At 67.9% G+C, this 20,374-nt stretch overlaps 1 protein-coding gene across 4 annotated transcripts in view; it reads left to right on the forward strand.

Annotated features, from left to right (window-relative positions):
* LOC120390944 (potassium channel subfamily T member 2-like) overlaps window positions 1-17,564 on the forward strand; it is a 47,657-nt gene extending 30,093 nt beyond the window's left edge. For all 4 annotated transcript variants that reach the window (XM_039514044.1, XM_039514043.1, XM_039514042.1 and 1 more), the window contains 16 exons: window positions 1,011-1,119; window positions 1,629-1,685; window positions 2,069-2,218; window positions 2,772-3,007; window positions 3,774-3,996; window positions 4,601-4,706; window positions 5,754-5,926; window positions 6,128-6,199; window positions 6,715-6,849; window positions 7,116-7,227; window positions 8,782-8,883; window positions 9,937-10,020; window positions 14,000-14,128; window positions 14,757-15,045; window positions 16,391-16,475; window positions 16,787-17,564. In XM_039514044.1, the coding sequence (XP_039369978.1) occupies window positions 1,011-1,119; window positions 1,629-1,685; window positions 2,069-2,218; window positions 2,772-3,007; window positions 3,774-3,996; window positions 4,601-4,706; window positions 5,754-5,926; window positions 6,128-6,199; window positions 6,715-6,849; window positions 7,116-7,227; window positions 8,782-8,883; window positions 9,937-10,020; window positions 14,000-14,128; window positions 14,757-15,045; window positions 16,391-16,475; window positions 16,787-16,892 (2,168 nt within the window). In that variant the 3' untranslated portion in view covers window positions 16,893-17,564. The remainder of the gene's footprint in view (window positions 1-1,010; window positions 1,120-1,628; window positions 1,686-2,068; window positions 2,219-2,771; window positions 3,008-3,773; window positions 3,997-4,600; window positions 4,707-5,753; window positions 5,927-6,127; window positions 6,200-6,714; window positions 6,850-7,115; window positions 7,228-8,781; window positions 8,884-9,936; window positions 10,021-13,999; window positions 14,129-14,756; window positions 15,046-16,390; window positions 16,476-16,786) is intronic.
* Window positions 17,565-20,374: the final 2,810 nt, after the last annotated feature.

The raw sequence follows: 20,374 nt of genomic DNA on the forward strand, positions 1-20,374 counted from the left end.
GATGGATCAGACGGAGGAGTGGACGGGATGGAGAGATGGATCAGACGGAGGAGTGGACGGGATGGAGGGATGGATCAGACGGAGGGTAGATGATAGATCAGACAGAGGACGGGGATGGAGGGATGGATCAGACGGAGGAGTGGACGGGATGGAGGGATGGATCAGACGGAGGGTAGATGATAGATCAGACAGAGGATGGGGATGGAGAGATGGATCAGATGGAGGAGTGGACGGGATGGAGGGATGGATCAGACGGTGGAGTGGACGGGATGGAGAGATGGATCAGATGGAGGAGTGGACGGGATGGAGGGATGGATCAGACGGAGGGTAGATGATAGAGCAGACAGAGGACGGGGATGGAGGGATGGATCAGACAGAGGAGTGGACGGGATGGAGGGATGGATCAGACGGAGGAGTGGACGGGATGGAGGGATGGATCAGACGGAGGGTAGATGATAGATCAGACAGAGGACGGGGATGGAGGGATTGACCAGACGGAGGAGTGGACGGGATGGAGGGATGGATCAGACAGAGGAGTGGACGGGATGGAGGGATGGATCAGACGGTGGGTAGATGATAGATCAGACAGAGGACGGGGATGGAGGGATTGACCAGACGGAGGAGTGGACGGGATGGAGAGATGGATCAGACGGAGGAGTGGACGGGATGGAGGGATGGATCAGACGGTGGAGTGGACGGGATGGAGGGATGGATCAGACGGAGGAGTGGACGGGATGGAGGGATGGATCAGACGGAGGAGTGGACGGGATGGAGGGATGGATCAGACGGCGGAGTGGACGGGATGGAGGGAGAGCTATAGGAGGAGGGAAGGTGGTCGGGTGGCTGGTGGACGGAGAGCCGGCAGAGCTAGCAGAGGCAGGATGATAGGCGGATGGAGGAGGGAAGAAGGAAGGGACGGATGAAGGAAGCAAGCGGCTGGGGGAGCAGGCCCAGCTCCTCCCGGTCAGCCCCAGCCCTGGCTCCCAGCCCACGTGCGTCTCTCTCTCCAGATCACGTGGTCTGCGAAGAAGAATTCAAGTACGCCATGTTGGCTCTGAACTGTGTGTGTCCAGCCACTTCCACCCTCATCACACTGCTGATCCACACCTCGCGGGGCCAGTGAGTAGCTGTGCCCCTCGCCGGCCGGGGCCAGACTAGACCCAGCAGCACTGCCCACGTCTGCACAGAGCCGAAGCCCATCGCTTTCGGGGCGGGGGAACCCACCCAGTGCATCCCAGTGGGGTGTTGACTCTCAGCCCCACTGCTCTGGGGGTCCTGCCATTCACACCCCAGCAGCAGGTCTCTGCCCCCACCCTGGGGTCAGTACTCAAACTCCTCTGGGAGGGAAGGCAGTCAAGGGGGGGTGGGACCAGGGAGCCCCATGGCACCTCCTCCTGCCCTGGAGATCTCCTGTGCCCCTCAGAAGCACTGAGAAAGAAGCAGGAGCAGGAGCCAGTGCCAGGGTGGGGGAGGAAACAGCACTGCGGGCATTGGGGGAGGCAGGAGTCAGCAGCAGGATGGGGGAGCCTAGCCCCAGCAGCATCTGCCTGAGTGTGCAGAGAGCCTGAGCCGATTGCCAGGGTGGGGGTGGGGTTGGTTTTCATTTGTCCCTTGGTGCCTTTGGCCAGAACTGCCCCCATGGAGCCCTTCAAGCCGCGGCCGAGCGCCTGGCAGCCCCCATCCAGGTGAGTCCGGGCTGGGCCTGGGTGGGCGATGGGCTGCAGGGGGCGGGTACGCGCTTGCCCCTGGGTCACGGGCCAGGAGGAGACGCTGGGGCCCCTTGTCCTGGGGCCGACCTCGTGGCTGGAGCCCCTGCATCCAGAGCTGGGCAAGCAGCAGAGGGGGGGGCCCAACCCTGCCCAGCTCTGGCAGATCCCCCCGCTGCGTTCTCTGCGTGGCTGGGCCCCGTGGACTTTCCCTGCCGTGACCCAGGCGCCAGCGACACCGGCCTGGAGTCCTCTCCCCGGGCTGAGTCCACAGGCCAGAGCTCCTGGGCGGGGGTCAGGAGTGGCCCCCCCCGACCCCAGGGCTGTGATGCACATGGGGGGGGGCGTCTCTCCCCCCTCAGGGACGGCCCCGCCTCGCCGGAGCAATGGCAGAGGATGTACAGCCGCTGCTCGGCCAACGAGGTCTACCACGTCCGGCTGGGGGAGAGCAAGTTCCTGAGTGAATACCAGGGCAAGAGCTTCACCTACGCCTCCTTCCACGCCCACAAGAGGTGAGTGGGGCCGGGGCAGGGCGTGTGCCCCTCTGTGTGCTGCACATGCACGCACATGCGTGTGCTCGTGCCCATGCTCACACACATGCTCGTACACTTATGCACACGCTTACACACATTGATGCACCCTCTTCCACCTGCTTGCACGCGCATGGGCATGCTTACATCCCGGTGTGCATGCTTACACGCATCGGTGCACACCCTTGCAGATGCACGCACACGTGCATGGTTGTGCACATGCAGACACAGGCACACTCTTCCCTCTGCTTGCACATGCTTACACACACACACACACACACGTGCCACGCGTGCAGACACACACTTACACGCCCTTGCACATGCACAGACATCCTCACCACCCCCCCCGTGCACACACATGATCCAGCTCACACGTGCTTCTCTGCTCAGGAGCACACTTACCCCCAGCCAGGCCTGCACACCTGTTGCACCCCCACACTCCGAGCCGGCTTGCACACACGCCTCCCTGCCCCAGCTCCCCAGGGCTGAGCCCCCTGCCGGGGGTGGCAGGCGCTGACCCTGGCTGCCCCGGCAGGTTCGGGGTGTGCCTGATCGGCGTGTGCCGGGAGGACAAGAGCAGCATCCTGCTCAACCCGGGGCCCTGCCACATCCTGGCCTCCTCGGACACCTGCTTCTACATCAACATCTCCAAGGAGGAGAACTCGGCCTTCGTCCTCCGCCAGCAGGAGCATCTGCACCGGAGCCGCCTGGCCACTCCGGCTTACCACGGCCTGACGCGTCTGCCCGTGCACAGCATCATCGCCAGCATGGGTGAGCCCCGGCCTCCCCGCCCATCACCCCGCCCCAGCCAATCCGCACGGGGCTCCCGGTCCCCAGCCGGCCCTTCACACCTCTCCAGCCAATCGCCAATTCTCCACCAATCCCCTGCTGGCGCTAAACCCTGCCTCAGCCAATCAGAACTCAGCACCAAGCCCCAGCCTTCTCCACCCCCCCCCTCACTGGCCCATCAGGTCTCAGCCAATCACGACCTGGCATGGGACCTCCCTCCCCCGAGTCCCCCACCAATCCCCAGCCAGCCCTTCACTCCTCAGCCAATCATCATTGAGCAAGGGGCCTGCCAAACTCCCACCAAACTCCAGCTGGCTTGTCATACTATCCCAGCCAATCACCATCCAGCACTGGGCCCCAACCTCCCTTATCAATTCTCACCCACCCCTTCACACCTCCCCAGCCAATCATCACTCAGCATGGGGCCCACCAATCCCCAGCCAGCCCTTCACACCTCCCCAGCCAATCCCCACCCAGCACAGGCCCAGGGAGGCAGGGCTCCAGGTGCTGATGGGGCGGGGCCCAGCTGGGGGCCGGGTTCCAGTCCAGCCCAGCTGGGTGGCACCACGTGCTATGAGTTTGCTGGGGCTCAGCATGCCCCCCCCCCGGGCGGCGTGTCACTGAATCAGCCCCTGGCTGCCCCAGACGCCCCCCTGCGGGCCGGGGGAGGTGTGTGTGGGGCAGCCGGGATGGCTGGGCTCAGGCTCAGAGTGCCCAGACCAGCCCCACCTGCCCCCCGGCCGCGCAGGGACGGTGGCCATGGACCTGCCGGACTCTGGCAGCAGCCCGGACAGCGCGGACGGGACCACGCTGGGCCTGGCGGCCGACTCGGCGGGCACCGAGAAGCGCCACAGCATCGCCCCCGTGCTGGAGGTGGTGGACGCCATCCCCAGCCCCACCTTCGACCTCCTGAGCGACCAGTCGGAGGACGAGGCCACCCACTCTGACGACGACGCGGCCGCCTCCGGCACGTAAGGACCCGCCGGCCACGGGGCCCTGTGTGATGCGGCTCGAGCTGGGGGGGGTCTCAGCGTCCTGACTGGCCCCATCCACAGAGAGGCCACGGGGACGGAGGGGAGTGGAGCATGTAGGGACTTGCCTCTGGGGTACGCCCATCCTGCCCCCCCGAATTCAGGCCCGGATCTGCAGTGCCCCCCGCAGCGTCCCACGGGAAATGTTTATAGCAGTGGGGAGGGGGTTGGCTTTCCGTGGGTCGGGAGCCGCAATCCCCCAATGCCCACATGCTCCCCCTGGCATGGGAGACCCCAGGGGGGCTTTGCCAACGACAGCATGTGTGTGTGTCTCCATGCACGTGGGCGTGCGGCGTTGGGGGTACACCGGGGACCCCTGAGAGTTGAGGGCTGCCCAGGGCACAGACAGATGCCCATGCCCCGTGGCACTAACCCAGCTGGAAGGAGCTGCCCGGCTTGGCGGGATGCCCGTGTCTCCTGCCCAGCTCCAAAGCGCCCGGCCTGGTGCTTTGGGGCTATGAGGAGCGAGGCCCCCCAAAGGGTGCCAGCCTCCCCCTCTCCCTGCCCCCCAGCTCCTCCTTCCCCCTCTCTCTTGGTCTTCCAGCTGGGTGAAGGGTTACCCCACCAACTCCCCCTACATCGGCAGCTCCCCCACCCTCTGCCACCTGGTCCAGGAGAAGATCCCCTTCTGCTGCCTGCGGCTGGACAAGGTACCGCCAGGGCTGGGCAAGACGCCTGCGGGGCGGGGGGCGGGGGGTGATGCCAAGGGGCCCTGAGCTGGACCCCCAGCACCATCCCAGAGGGGCCCCTGGCCTGCCCCTGTGACTCCCTGAGGCCACCCCAGGGACACAGGGCGGGTCCCCCTGGGAGGCTGCAGGTGAGGGGCTGGGGGGCAGGCACGGCAGAGGGTGGGGGAGGATGGGGGGTAGGTGCACCTACCCATGGCCTGTCTGGGGCACAAGTGAGCAAACGATGATACAACCCCCCCCCCCCGCCCCAACTTATGGGTCCAGGAAGAAATGGGTGTGGGGGGGTGATCCTTGGTCTCCAGCTGGGGATCAGAGGGAAATGGGGGGATGGGTCATGCCCCCTCCCAGCTCAGGGATCGGTGGGGTTTAACCCCTGCTTTGCTGGTGGGGAATGGGGGGATGGGTCACGCCCGCTCCCAGCTGGGGGATCAGTGGGGTTTAACCCCCGTTTTGCTGGTGGGAAATGGGGGATGGGCCACGCCCCCTCCCAGCTCAGGGATCGGTGGGGTTTAACCCCCGTTTTGCTGGTGGGAAATGGGGGATGGGCCACGCCCCCTCCCAGCTCAGGGATCGGTGGGGTTTAACCCCCGTTTTGCTGGTGGGAAATGGGGGATGGGTCACGCCCCCTCCCAGCTCAGGGATCGGTGGGGTTTAACCCCCGTTTTGCTGGTGGGAAATGGGGGATGGGTCACGCCCCCTCCCAGCTTGGGAATCGGTGGGGTTTAACCCCCATTTTGCTGGTGGGGAATGGGGGGATGGGTCACGCCCGCTCCCAGCTGGGGGATCAGTGGGGTTTAACCCCTGCTTTGCTGGTGGGAAATGGGGGGATGGGTCACGGCCCCTCCCAGCTGGGGGATCGGTGGGGTTTAACCCCCGCAGTGCTGCCACCCCAGAAGCCAGCTGTACTCCCAGCCAGCCCAGATCCCTGGGGAGTCATGGGCGCCAGTCTCAGCGCTGGCAGGGAATGGTGGAGGCTGTGCCCCCGGTGAACCCCGCTTGCCCCCGCAGAGCTGTCACCACTCCCCGTACGAGGACGCCCGCGCCTACCACTTCCAGAACAAGCTCATCATCGTCTCGGCCGAGAGAGCCGCCAACGGGCTGTACAACTTCATCGTGCCGCTGCGGGCGTATTACCGGCCCCGCAAGGAGCTCAACCCCATCGTGCTGCTGCTGGAGAACATGTACGGTGCCTGCCCCGAGCAAAGGGGGTGGGGGGAGCAGCCACCGGGCCACAGGCATGGGCTGGGGGTGGGGGCAGGAGGCTGGGGGGTGGGGGCAGGGTAAAGCAGACTGGGTGGGGGCAGGGATAGGCCCCTCCCCCGGTCTGCCAGTCCGTGCTGCCCGGGGCTGCCCCCCCACTGCCGCCCCCCTTTCCCTTGCAGGCCGGAGACCCATTTCCTGGAGGCGATCTGCTGGTTCCCGCTGGTCTATTACATGGTGGGCTCCATCGATAAGTGAGTAGGTGCCGCATGGGGCAGACCGGGGGGGTCTGGGGGGTGGGGGGCTCCGTGACCCCACAGAGCCCCGGGCCCGTCTGGCACCGAACAGTGTGAGCCGGGGTTGGGGGGCGGAGACCTGAGCCTGCTTGGCCCAAGGGTGTCCCACCGGAGCTGGGGTCCTGGGAGGGGCTGGGGGGGCCGAATCGCTCGTCCCCTCTGGATTACCGGCCACACCCGCTTTGGCCCTTGGTTCTCGGGTGCCGTCCCGGGCTGAGCTGGGAGGCCGGTGGCACAGGCCAGCTCTGGCCACATCCCGTCGGCGTCGTGGTGCCCTCACCCCCCTCTGCACGGCTGCGCTCACAATTTGGGTCGCTTTGGAGGCCTCGGGGTGGAAGCCAGTGGGGGCCGGGCCTGGCAAGGCCCCGTGATATTACCAGGGGGCAGTGGGTGGCGCTGGGCACACGTGGGGTGGGAGGGGCGTGGGGCAGGGCGGCGCTGCCTGGCACGACCGCTGACCCCCCGGCCCCCAGCCTGGACGACCTGCTGCGCTGCGGCGTGACCTTTGCTGCCAACATGGTGGTCGTGGACAAGGAGAGCTCCATGATCGCGGACGAGGACTACATGGCCGACGCCAAAACCATCGTCAACGTCCAGACGCTGTTCAGGTACGGGGGGAGCCAGGACTCCTGGGTTCCCTGCCTGGCTGTGGGATCCAGTGAGTTAGAGCAGGGGGTCTGGGAGCCTGGAGTCCTGGGTTCTCTCCCCAGCTCTGGGAGGGGAGCGGGGTCCAGTGGTTAGAGCAGGAGGGGCTGGGAGCCAGGACTCCTGGGTTCTCTCCCCAGCTCTGGGAGGGGAGCGGGGTCCAGTGATTAGAGCAGGGGTGGGGGGCTGGGCTCAGGAGCCCTTCTGACCCCATCTGTGCCCGGCACAGGCTCTTCCCCGGCCTGAACATCATCACGGAGCTGACGCACCCGGCCAACATGCGCTTCATGCAGTTCAAGGCCAAGGATCGCTACGCGCTGGCCCTGTCCAAGCTGGAGAAGGTACGGCCTGGCCGGCCCCGCGCTGCCCCGGCCCCCCACCCCCGCCCCCTGCGCCTGCTGGGCCCCCGCCCCTGTCACCCCGCTGTGCCCCGGTCCCCTGCCCCCCTCCCCTGCGCCTGCTGGGCCCTGCCCCTGTCACCCCGCTGTGCCCCGGCCCCCGCCCCACCCCTCCCCTGCTGGGCCCCTGCCCCGTCACCCTGTGCCCCGGCCCCGCCCCTCCTCTGCTGGGCCCCTGCCCCTGTCACCCCGCTGTGCCCCGGCCCCCCGCCCCCCTCCCCCTGCTGGGCCCCCGCTCCTGTCACCCCACTGTGCCCCGGTCCCCTGCCCCCCTCCCCCTGCTGGGCCCCTGCCCCCGTCACCCCACTGTGCCCCAGCCCCGCCCTCCCCTGCTGGGCCCCTGCCCCGTCACCCCACTGTGCCCCGGTCCCCTGCCCCCTCCCCTGCGCCTGCTGGGCCCCGCCCCTGTCACCCCACTGTGCCCCGGTCCCCTGCCCTCCCTGCGCCTGCTGGGCCCCTGCCCCGTCACCCCGCTGTGCCCCGGCCCCCCGCCCCACCCCTCCCCTGCTGGGCCCCTGCCCCGTCACCCCGCTGTGCCCCGGCCCCGCCTCCCTCTGCTGGGCCCCCGCCCCTGTCACCCCGCTGTGCCCCGGGCCCCCGCCCCCACCCCCTCCCCCTGCTGGGCCCCGGCCCCCGTCACCCCGCTGTGCCCCAGCCCCGCCCCTCCCCTGCTGGGCCCCTGCCCCGTCACCCCACTGTGCCCCGGTCCCCTGCCCTCCCCTGCGCCTGCTGGGCCCTGCCCCTGTCACCCCACTGTGCCCCGGTCCGCCACCCCTGCGCCTGCTGGGCCCCCACCCCTGTCACCTCGCGCTGCCCGGCCCCCGCCCCGCCCCTGCGCCTGCTGGGCCCCTGCCCCATCACCCCACTGTGCCCCGGTCCCCTGCCCTCCCCTGCTGGGCCCCGCCTCCTGTCACCCCACTGTGCCCCGGTCCCCTGCCCCCTCCCCTGCTGGGCCCCTGCCCCGTCACCCCACTGTGCCCCGGCCCCCGCCCCTCCCCTGCTGGGCCCCCGCTCCTGTCACCCCACTGTGCCCGGTCCCCTGCCCCCTCCCCTGCTGGGCCCCTGCCCCGTCACCCCGCTGTGCCCCGGTCCCCGCCCTCCCCTGCTGGGCCCCTGCCCCGTCACCCCGCTGTGCCCGGTCCCCTGCCCCCACGCTGCCCCATACCCCTCCCCTGCGCCTGCTGGGCCCCTGCCCCCATCCCCCTGTTGCACCCCGGTCCTCTGCCCCATGCTGCCCTCACCAGTACCCCTCCGTCCCCTGCTGCGCTCCGGTCCCCTGTCCCCTGCTGCTCCCCCTGCCCCCACTGCCCCCTGTGCTGTGCCAGTCCCCTGCCCCCCCAGTGTGCCCCCCGCTGCACCCCAATCTCCTGGCTTCCTGCACCCCCTTAGCCCCTGCTGCACCCCACACCCCCAGCTGCTCCCCAGTACCCCTCCATCCCCTGCTGTGCCCCGGCCCCCTGCAGCCCCCTGCGCCCGCTCACTCGCTGTGTCCCGCAGAAGGAACGGGAGAACGGCTCCAACCTGGTGTTCATGTTCCGCCTGCCTTTCGCCGCCGGGAAGGTTTTCAGCGTCAGCATGTTGGACACGCTGCTCTACCAGGTACCCCGGGGACCCCCTGCCCCTGGGGACCTCCCTGCCCCGGGGACCCTCCCCTGGGGACCTCCCTCCCTGCCCCTGGGGACCCTCCCCAGGGACTTTTCCTCCCTGCCCCCAGGGACCCTCCTCAGGGAAACCCCCTTCCCCTGGGAACCCCCCTTCCTGTCCCTGGGGACCCCCCACCCACAGGGACCTCCCCTCCCCATCCCTGGGGACCCTCTTGGGGACCTTCCTCCCCACCTCTAGGATCCCTCCCCTCCCTGCCCTTGGGCACCCTCCCTGGGGATACCCCCATTCCCTGCTCCTGGGAACCCCTCCTCCACTCCCAGCCCTGCATCCCCTGGCCTCCTTCTCTACCAGTCCGACTCCTGGGTAACCAGCCGTCCCAGGTAACCCCCCACTCCTGGCCCCCCCTTCCGTGGGACGTGCCAGCCCCCCTCACCCCCATAGGAGGCGCCAGCCTGCAGCCCTGGCAGGGCAGCCCAGAGCCGCTGTGCTGGTGTGAGGCAGGGAGTGCGGAGCGTTGGCCTGGGAAGGGTGCAGGGGAGTTGTGCCGGGAGGGGCTGCATTGGGGAAGGGAGGACACCTGAGCAGGTAACATGAGAGCCAGGAGGGGGTTGGGGCCAGGTGACACCTCTGCCCAAACACTGGACAAAGGCTGGGGGAGGAGCCGGGGGGAGGCTGGGGAGAGGCTGGAGGGGGTTTCAGTTGGGAGCTGGCTGGGGAGACGGCGAGAACCCCAGGACTTGGGGTCTAAGCTCCCTGCCCCCAAGAGGACTTAACTGAGGGGTCCTGGTTGTACCCACAAGCCCTGCTGGGGACTGTTCCTGTCGTCTGTGTTACCGGCTGGCTGAGTCCTGGGGAATCACAGGAGTGGGGGGTGCAGGGCCCGGACCCCCCCACGCTCCGTGACAGCTGGGGCCAGGGGCCAGGCTGCCCACACCGAGCTGCACCGTGAGATCTGCCCCAGCCCCCTCCTTGCCAATCGGGGGAGATGGGGAGTCGGGTGGGGGGTGGCCCGGAAAGCTCCCCGTTGACCCTCCCCCTCTCCTGCAGTCGTTTGTGAAGGATTACATGATCTCCATCACCCGCCTGCTCCTGGGGCTCGACTCCATGCCAGGCTCCGGCTTCCTGTGCGCGGTGAGTACCCAGCTGGGTGCCGCCTGGCACCTGCCCCTCACCCCGGCCTCTGGGCACGTGTGTCTGTGTCCCTCTGCCTGCCTCTCACTTCTCCTATCCATCCCTCTGCTTTACACGTCTGTCAGGCTGGTGATGCGTCCCCACACACGGCCCTCCCTCCCTCCGTCGGTCCGTCCCCACACACGGAACCTCTGTCCGACCGGCCCCACACGCGGCCCTCCATCCGTCCCCACACACGGCTCTCCCTCCGTCCCCACACACGGCCCTCCCTCCCTCCGTCGGTCCGTCCCCACACACGGCCCTCCGTCCATCCGTCTATCCGTCCCCACACGCGGCCCTCTGTCCGACCGGCCCCACACGCGGCCCTCCGTCCGTCCCCACACACGGCTCTCCCTCCGTCCGTCGGTCCGTCCCCACACACGGCCCTCCGTCCATCTGTCTATCCGTCCCCACACACGGCCCTCCCTCCGTCCGTCGGTCCGTCCCCACACGCGGCCCTCCGTCCATCTGTCTATCCGTCCCCACACACGGAACCTCTGTCCGACCGGCCCCACACGCGGCCCTCCATCCGTCCCCACACGCGGCCCTCCGTCCGTCCCCACACACGACCCTCCCTCCGTCCATCGGTCCGTCCCCATACACGGCCCTCTGTCCGACCGGCCCCACACACGGCCCTCCGTCCATCCATCTATCCGTCCCCACACGCGGCCCTCCGTCCATCCGTCTGTCAAAGTTAGACTCAGGACTCACAGTTTGTCAGACCACTCTGTTTTATTAGCCCAGCGCTCTGCTAATGACACCCAGATGATGTGAGCACCACGCCAGCGCTGGGAGAGCTCTCCTGCGCTGTCCGCACTCCACATCCCTGTGCGCCCATCCGTCCCCACACACGGCCCTCCGTCCATCCGTCTGTCCATCCCCACACACGGCCCTCCGTCCATCCGTCTATCCGGCCCCACACGCGGCCCTATGTCCGTCCAGCCCCACATGCGGCCCTCTGTCCGGCCGGCCCCACACACAGCCCTCTGTCCGGCCGGCCCCACATGCGGCCCTCTGTCCATCCGTCTGTCCATCCCCACACACGGCCCTCCGACCATCCGTCTATCCGGCCCCACACGCGGCCCTATGTCCGTCCGGCCCCACATGCGGCCCTCTGTCCGGCCGGCCCCACACACAGCCCTCTGTCCGGCCGGCCCCACACACAGCCCTCTGTCCGGCCGGCCCCACATGCGGCCCTCCGTCTATCCGGCCCCACACACAGCCCTCTGTCCGGCCGGCCCCACATGCGGCCCTGTCCATCCGTCTATCCGTCCCCACACACAGCCCTCTGTCCGGCCGGCCCCACATGCGGCCCTGTCCATCCGTCTATCCGTCCCCACACGCGGCCCTCTGTCCGGCCGGCCCCACACGCGGCCCTGTCCATCCGTCTATCCGTCCCCACACGCGGCCCTCTGTCCGGCCGGCCCCACACGCGGCCCTCTGTCCGGCTGGCCCCACACACAGCCCTCTGTCCGGCCGGCCCCACACGCAGCCCTCTGTCCGGCCGGCCCCACACGCGGCCCTCTGTCCGGCCGGCCCCACACGCAGCCCTCTGTCCGGCTGGCCCCACACGCGGCCCTCTGTCCGGCTGGCCCCACACGCGGCCCTCTGTCCGGCTGGCCCCACACGCGGCCCTCTGTCCGTCCGGCCCCACACGCGGCCCTCTGTCCGGCCGGCCCCACACGCGACCCTCTGTCCGGCCGGCCCCACATGCGACCCTCTGTCTGTCCAAGGGCGCCATTTAGGAGGGGCAGGGGGGGGAGTTTTGTACCTGAGCTCTGCTCACAGAGACGGAGCTCTCAACTGTAGATAGTAGTTAACTGCACACAAACTAGGGAAATACAACCTCGATGGAGCTGCTATAAGGTGGTTGGAAAATCGTTCCCCGAGAGTAGTGATCAGTGGTTCACAGTCATGCTGGAAGGACATAACGAGTGGGGTCCTGCAGGGATCAGTTCTGGGTCCCCTATCCACCCCCCCCCGACAGGCCCCCCGGGACCCCACGGCTGTCCAACCCCCCCCCGTCCCCTGACCCCTATCCACACCCCTGCCCCGGAGACACCCACACTTATCCAACCCCCCTCCCCACCCATTACCTGTCCCCTGACTGCCCCCTAGTGTGTTTATAGCCAGAGGCAGGTGATTAAGATAACCAAAGACTTGTCATTAAAGCAGATTAAGGCTGGTTAACGAGCCTGAAAGCCGTGCCAGGCACGCCAGGGAAAGGCTGGGAACCCAGGGCAGGAATAACTGGGCAGGGGTCACAATGGGGAGAGGTAAATAGTGGGGTCCCCCAGGGTCTGTACTGCGCCCAGGGCAGTTCAACATATTCAGAAATGGTCTGGAAAAGGGGTGAACAGTGAGGTGGCAACATTTGCAGATGATACAAAACTACTCAAGATAGTTAAGTCCCAGGCAGACAGAAGAGCTGCAAAGGGATCTCACAAATCTGGGTGACTGGGCAACACAATGGCAGATGAAATTCAGTGATGATAAATGCAAAGTGATGCACATTGGAAAACATCATCCCAACTATACGTGTAAAATGATGGGGTCTAAATGAGCTGTTACCATTCAAGGAAGAGATCTTGGAGTCACTGTGGAGAGTTCCCTGAAAACATCCACTCAATGTGCAGCGGAATCAAAAAAGCGACCAGGATGTTGGGAATCATTAAGAAAGGGAGAGATAATAAGACAGAAAATATCATATTGCCTCTATATAAATCCATAGGACGCCCACACCTTGAATCCTGCCTGCAGATGTGGTCGCCCCGTCTCAAAAAAGATCTATTGGAACTGGAAAAGGTGCAGATAAGGGCAACAGAAATGATGAGGGGGATGGACTGGCTTCTGTATGAGGAGAAATTAATAAGACTGGGACTTTTCAGCTTGGAAAAGAGACGACTAACGGGAGATAGAGATCTACAAAATCCTGACTGGTTTGGAAAAATTGAATAAAGAAGTGTTACTTACTCCTTCCCTTAAAACACAAGAACTAGGGCTCACCCAGTGGAATTAACAGGCAGCAGGTTTAAAACAAAAGGAAGTGTTTCTTTAATGCACAGTCAACCTGTGGAACTCCTCGCCAGAGGATGTTGTGAAGGCCAAGAGTATATCAGCGTTCAGAAAAGAACTAGAGAAGTTCACAGAGGCCAGGGGTCCATCAACGGGTATTAGCCAGGCTGGGCAGGGATGGTGTCTCTAGCCTCTGTTTGCCAGAAGCTGGGAATGGGCGGCAGGGGTTGGGTCACTTGCTGATTCCCTGTTCTGTTCATTCCCTCCGGGGCACCTGGCACTGGCCACCGTCGGCTGACAGGACACTGGGCTGGCTGGACCTTTGCTCTGACCCAGGTCGTTCTGATGTTCTTATGTAGAACCCAGGTGTATCTCCCCCAAGCTGTAACCTGCTCGACCCCCCTCCCCTCCCAGAGCTGAGATGGAACCCAGGAGTCCTGACAGGGGCTCCCTCTCTGCAGTTAGTAACAAAGTGAGAACAGACGTTACAGTTTTAAACCTCACCAGCGTCCCTTAAGTGACTGGCCACAGGATGTCAGAACGTGTTCGCATTAGGGCCGAGCGGGTCTAATAGTTACTGAATTTTCTTTCTTTTCTATAGGAATTAGAGCCAGGCTCCTGTCAGCTAATTGCTAAGTTCTCTGCCCTAAGTAGCCCCCGGCCTGGCCTCACGGTTAAAGCTGCCCCACCAAATCCCCCACCCCTGCTTGGTCCCCACACGCAGCCCTCTGTCCGTCGGTCCCCACACACGCCCCCGTCCCCCCCCTTTCCCTTCTGTTCTCTGTGTGGGTCTCGCTCCTCGTCCCCCTGCAGGGGCCGCTGGGGGGGCAGCAGTCTCTGCTGCGCTGGGGGAGGGGATGGCAGGCTCGGGGGGCAGGGGAACATTCCCTCCCCCGCAGGGTGACCCCGTCTCTCTCCCCCGCAGCTGAAGGTGACCGAGGACGACCTGTGGATCCGCTCGTACGGGCGCCTCTACCAGAAGCTCTGCTCCAGCACGGGCGACATCCCGATCGGCATCTACCGCACCGAGAGCCACCGGTTCTCCACCGCCGAGGTGTGGGGCTGGGTCCCCGTTCAGCCCCCCGGGGAGCAGGGCTCGGCCCATCCACCCCCCACCCCCACCCCAGAGCAGGGCTGGGCCCCCATTCAGCTCCCCTGGGAGCAGGGCTCTACCCATCCACCCCCACCCCAGAGCAGGGATGGGCCCCCATCTTCCCCCCCCCGGGAGCAGGGCTGGGTCCCCCTTCAGCCCCCCAGGGAACAGGGCTCGGCCCATCCACCCCCGTCCAGGAGCAGAGCTGGGCCCCAATCCCCTGGGAACAGGGCTCGGCCCATCCACCCCGCCCCTCCCGGAGCGGTGCTGGGCCCCCATTCAGACCCCCAGGGAGCAGGGCTCAGCCCATCCACCCCCGCCCCTCCCGGAGCGGTGCTGGGCCCCCATTCAGACCCCCAGGGAGCAGGGCTCGCCCCCTCTCCATCCCCCCCTGGAAGCAGGGCTGCCGCCCCCCATCCACCCCTAGTTCACGCTCACGCCCCCCCTTCAGGAGCGGGACCATCCCCTCCAGTGTGTTCAGGGGCCAAGGGCTGGTCTCCCGGGCGGGGTGTGGGGTGCAGGGGCAGATGCCACCCCCTGCCCTGCCTCCAGCGCCGCGGCCCCCCCGCGCTAACCCCCGCCCCCCCAGCCGCAGGTCTCCGTCAGCGTGGAGGACTACGAGGACACGCGGGAGCCGCGCGACGCCCTGATCTGCCGCCTGGGGCCCCGCGACTCCACGGGCAGCGAGCAGGCCGAGCAGCCGCTGCTGCGGCGCAAGAGCATGCAGTGGGCGCGGCGGCTGAGCCGCAAGGGCGGGCGCCACCCCGAGCGCATCAGCCAGCAGCGCCTGACGCTGTACCGCCGCTCCGAGCGCCAGGAGCTCGGCGCCCTCGTCAAAACCCGCATGAAACACCTGGGGCTCTCGGCCGCCGGATACAGTACGGGGGGGGCATCCCAGGCGGGCTGGGGGCTGAGCTGGGAGGGTCCCCAGGGGCTGAGCTGGGAGGGGTCCCGGGGCTGGGCCCAGGGGCTGAGCTGGGAGGGTCCTGGGGGCCCAGGTCCAGCAGCTGAGCTGGGAGGGTCCCGGGGGGCCGGGCGCGGGGGGCTGAGCTGGGAGGGTCCCGGGCAGGCCGGGCCCAGGAGCTGAGCTGGGAGGAGTCCCAGGGGGGCCGGGCCCGGGGGGCTGAGCTGGGAGCCCGGGGGGGCCGGGCCCAGGGGCTGAGCTGGGAGGGTCCCGGGCAGGCCGGGCCCAGGAGCTGAGCTGGAGGGGTCCCGGAGGGCCGGGCCCGGGGCTGAGCTGGAGGGGTCCCGGGCGGGCCGGGCCCAAGAGCTGAGCTGGTGGGGTCCCGGGGGGGCCGGGCTTGTGGGGCTGAGCTGGAGGGGTCCCGGGCAGGCCGAGCCCAGGAGCTGAGCTGGGAGGGTCCCGGGCAGACCGGGCCCGGGAGCTGAGCTGGGAGGGTCCCGGGGGCCGGGCCCAGGAGCTGAGCTGGGAGGGTCCCGGGCGGGCCGGGCCCAGGGGCGTGGGGTGGAGGGGTCCCGGGGGGGCCGGGCCCGGGGGCTGAGCTGGAGGGTCCCGGCGGGCCGGGCCCAAGAGCTGAGCTGGAGGGTCCCGGGGGGGCTGAGCTGGAGGGGTCCCAGGCGGGCCGGGCCCAGGGGCTGAGCTGGGAGGGCCCCGGGGGGGCCGGGCCCGGGGGGCTGAGCTGGAGGGGTCCCGGGGGGGCCGGGCCCAGGAGCTGAGCTGGGAGGGTCCCGGGGGGGCCGGGCCCGGGGGGCTGAGCTGGGAGGGTCCCGGGGGGGCCGGGCCCGGGGGGCTGTGCGGGAGGGGGCCCGGGCAGGCTGGGCCCAGGAGCTGAGCTGGAGGGGTCCCGGGCAGGCCGAACCCAGGAGGTGGGCGGGGAGGGTCCCAGGCGGGCCGGACCCGGGGGGCTGAGCTGGGAGGGTCCCGGGGGGGCCAGGCCCGGGGGGCTGAGCTGGAGGGGTCCCGGGCAGGCCAGGCCCAGGAGCTGAGCTTGGAGGGTCCCGGGGGGGCCGGGCCCAGGGGCTGAGCTGGGAGGGTCCCGGGGGGGCCGGGCCGAGGAGCTGAGCTGGGAGGGTCCCGGGGGGCCCAGGCCCAGGAGCTGAGCTGGGAGGGTCCCGGGGGGCTGAGCTGGAAGATGGGGGTCTGGGCAGGCCGGGCCCAGGGGGTCTGAGCGGCGGTCGGGGGTGGTCCTAGGCCAGCTGACTCCGCCCAGGGATGGGATGGGGGCCGGGCAGGGGTCTCACCATCTCCCCCCCCCATTGCAGTGGACGTGCTGGATCACGGCAACACGCTGTCCTACATCCTGCTCAACCCCTCGCCCGACACGCGGCTGGAAATCAACGACGTGGTGTGAGTCCAGGGGCCGGGGGCACGGCCAGCGGGGGTGGGGCTGCCTTCTGGGGGGGCACCCGCACCCTCTGCCCCCCCGTACCCTTCCCCCTCGATCCCTGGGCCAAATCCACGCTGGCCTTCTCCCCCCTCGCAGCCCCCAGCCCCCCCTGGGGAGGGAGCACCCCCCACCCCTGGGCCCGGGAGGGCCGGGCTCAGCAGCCCCCCCAGAGAGGGGAGGTGCCGGGGCAGAGCCAGCCTGCTGCTATGGGGGCAGGGCAATGAACTGCCTGGCCCCCGGCCCCCCTAACGTCTCCTTTGTCCCCCCACAGGTATCTCATCCGGCCCGACCCCCTGAGCCTGGTCTCCGCCAGCAGCCCCAGCCGGAAAGCCAGCGTCAGCCGCTGCGAGGACCTCAAGGACAGCACCCCCCTGTGACCCCAGCCAGGAGACACGTGCCAACACTGTGACCCCGTCCCCCCTGCTCGGCACTGGACTCTGCCAGCCCCCCCGCCAGGATCGGCCCCCAGGGCACCGGGCCTGATCCTGGCCCCAGTCGCTACGGCTCCGGAGCCACGGGGGCGCTGCCCGGAGAAGACTTGGGGCCGTGCCCGTTCCGGGTCCAGGGCTTTCCCCCTGGCTCTGGAAAGAGCAGCCCTGACCCAGCGGGCAGCCCTGACCCAGCGGGCAGCCCTGACCCAGCGGGCACTGCGCGTATTCTGCCCCCTCCTGGGCACCCCATGGGACGGGACAGTCAGCCAGGCCTGTCCCGCTGTGCCGTGCCCGCTGCCCCATGCTTCCTGGAGCTCTGGCTGGCTGGCTGAGATGGCCCTGTGCCCTGCCCCATGCTTTCCAGCCCCAGAGACAGGAATCCAGCCCCTCTGCTCCCCCAGGCAGCTCCCCATCCCCAGGGAGCCGAGCTCGGGCACCCCTCCTGTTTAAGGATCGAGGCCGGGCATGCTGGGAAATGCACTGCCCCCCCCCAGCCACTGGTGGAATGTAGAGCTCCCCCATCCCGCTGGCTAAGGGACTTCTTAATGCCAGAGATTCTGGTCTCCGGCTCTGGTCTCACTGTGAACATGGGCTCTTAGTTGTACAGATACAATAAAACTCAAGAGGATCTCTAGCTGCCTGGGAGACGCTCCATCAATGTGTGTGTGTGGGGGGGCCTGCCTCTCCCCACGTGTTCGTGAATCTTGCCATATTTCCTGGGATCCCCACATAAATCTCCAGCTCCCGGAGTTCTGTGATCACAGGCAACGTTTGGCTTTTGTTTAACCAACAGTGAGCGAAGCTGTGCAGCCGTCCGGTGACAGACGAGCCGGGCTCGGGCAGCAGACGCAGCCCGCGGAGAGCTGAGCCGCCGGGCCGGGTTGTTTAAACTCTTGTGATTTTTAATCTCGTCTCGTGATTTTTCGCTCCATTGGCTGCCGGCCAGCCTGGGGCGCTGGAAATCTGTGGTTACGTGAACAGGAGCACGTGGGTCTAAGCGCCGCTCCCGACGTGTGTCACCTTCGCGGGACTTTAACCCTTCGGCTCGTGGGCGGGTGGAGGGGGCTCAATTTGCTGCCTGGTTCTTTCAGCTTATGGCGCTGGTGTGTGTGGGGGGGTGCAGCTCGGTTTGGGCTCCGCCCCGGGCCAGGCCCCCCTGCTGCCCTCAGCATCACAGGGCACTGGTTCCTCGGGCACCTCAGGCCCGGCGGCTCTGCCCCTGGGGTGTGGGGGAGAGGGGGAGCTTGGAGCCAGCAGGCCCAGCTCGGAGGGACAAGTTTGGTTCACGCACTCCCAGTTTGGGACAGGTCCCTCGACCCCCAGTGGGGTCCCGACCACTGGCCCCCTCACACTGCTCTGCATTAGCCCCCCCAGTGGAGCTGGAGGGCCGGCCCCAGAGCCTGGTGGGTGGGGAAGGCTGCTCTCCCCCTGGCCAGGCTGGCGCTGCCCTGGCCTCCGGGTGCAGGCGAGCCAGGGCCCCCCGGGTGGGACGGGCAGCAGGTGGGGCCTGGGCCATTCCCTGCTCTGGCTTGGAGCAGGGCTGGGGGGTTGGTTCCTGCCTGGCTTGGTCGCTGCCCCGGGCCAGACTGGGCTCCTCACCCCGGAGCAGCCGCGAGGCCTGAACCCCGCAGAGACCCCTGCCTCCAGCAAGAGCCCTGCGGGCCCCACACCCCGGGCGAGGGCCTCGTCACGCCCCTCCCGGGCACAGCCAGCCCCGGCGGGGAGAGGCCTCGGCACCCACCCTGCCGGGGGCAGCTGGGCTGGGCAGGGGTGGCTGCGAGTACGAGAACCGCGGGGCCTGCCTCAGCTCCAGCCAGGCTGGAACCCAGGAGCTGCAATTCCTGAGCACGAGCCCACTGCCCGGGCTAGGGGGCGCCGAGGAGGGGGAGCAGGGCGGGGGCTCGGCGGGGTGAGGGCACCGAGGAGGGGGAGCGGGGCAGGGGCTCGGCGGGGTGGGGGTGCCGGGCTGCGGGGAGCGGGGTGGGGGCCAGGGGTGGGGCGCTATGCTGCGGAGAGTGGGGCAGGGACCTGGGGGGTGCCGGACTGCCGGGAGCAGAGTGGGGCAGGGGCTTGGCAGGGGGGGCGCCAGGCTGCAGGAAGTGGGGTGGGGGCCAGGGGTGGGGTGCTGGGGAGCGGGGCGGGGGCTCAGCGGGGTACCGGGAGCGGGGCGGGGCTCAGTGGGGGCACCAGGCTGCAGGGAGCGGGGTGGGGGCCAGGGGTGGGGTGCTGGGGAGCAGAGTGGGGCCGGGGCTCGGCGGGGGGGTGCCGGGCTGCGGGGAGCGGGGCGGGGGCTCAGCAGCGGGACGCTTGCTCCAGCATCCTGGCCATACACAAGAAGGGAGTTTTGAGTCGTTACACAAATAATCTTGGGCCTTTGCCGACAGCTGCCCAGGCCAGGAAGTGGGTGAGCCCTCTCGGCCTGTAATTGGCAGGTGTTGTTCACATCCCGCAGTGCCCTGGCCTCTGCCCAAGAATGGCTGCAGCCCACAGCCAGCAGTGCCCCCGCCCCAGGCACCAGCAGAGGTGGCTGCATCTCAGCCCCAGGTGAGCAATCCCTGTACAAACATGCTCCAAATCCACCCCAGAGGTGGCTGCATCTCTCCCCATGTGAAGAGGATTCCCTGTATAAACTCCACCCCAGAGGTGGCTGCATCTCAGTGGTGGGGCGACCCCTGTGCAGGTTGCTCTGTGGCCGTTACACTTGTCCCGCCCCGGGGTGGGTGGAGTGAGTTGCTTGTGGGGTTAGGTCCCTGAGGGCCACGGGCTGCGTTTGGCTGAGAGCCTGGCCCCGAGCTGGTGTCCCCCCCCGCCCCGGTGCCGGGTGTGGGAGCGTTTGCCACCCCACAAGGGGCTGGTGCATCCCACTGCCTGGGGGTGTAATCCGGTGCCAGGGCCTACGGCGCACAGGGAGGGGCCATGCCGCAGGCGTCACTATTAACGGCTGGGATCGTGGCAGGTTCCCCTGCTGGAGCAGAGATGGGTCGAAAGGGTGGAGACTCTGGACAAGGAGGTAGTGATGCCTGGTGGTTAGAGCGCGGGTAGGTAGGATCCAGGACTCCTGGGTTCTCTCCCTGGTCTGGGAGGGGAGCCAGGTCTATGGCTTAGAGCAGAGGGAGGCTGGGAGCCAGGACTCCTGGGTTCTCTTCTCAGCTCTGGGAGGGGGTGGGGGCTAGTGGGTCAGAGCAGGGGGGCTTGGTGCCAGGACTCCTGGGTTCTATCCCTGTCTCTGGGAGCGAGTGTCCAGGAACTGCTACCTCCAGGTCCGTATTGTAGCCCCGGGCCTGGGGTGGGGCTGGGCGAGTCAGATTCCAGCCTGAAAGGAGCAAGGGGCAGCCTGCCCGGCTCACATACCCGGCGCTGAAATGCAGCTGCCTCTGAGGTGGAGCCCAGCTCCCGCGTCGGTGGCCCTTCACCTGAGGCCCCAGTGC

The sequence above is a fragment of the Mauremys reevesii genome, linkage group 25, assembly GCF_016161935.1.
Source record: "Mauremys reevesii isolate NIE-2019 linkage group 25, ASM1616193v1, whole genome shotgun sequence".
NCBI classification, from domain to species: domain Eukaryota; kingdom Metazoa; phylum Chordata; order Testudines; family Geoemydidae; genus Mauremys; species Mauremys reevesii.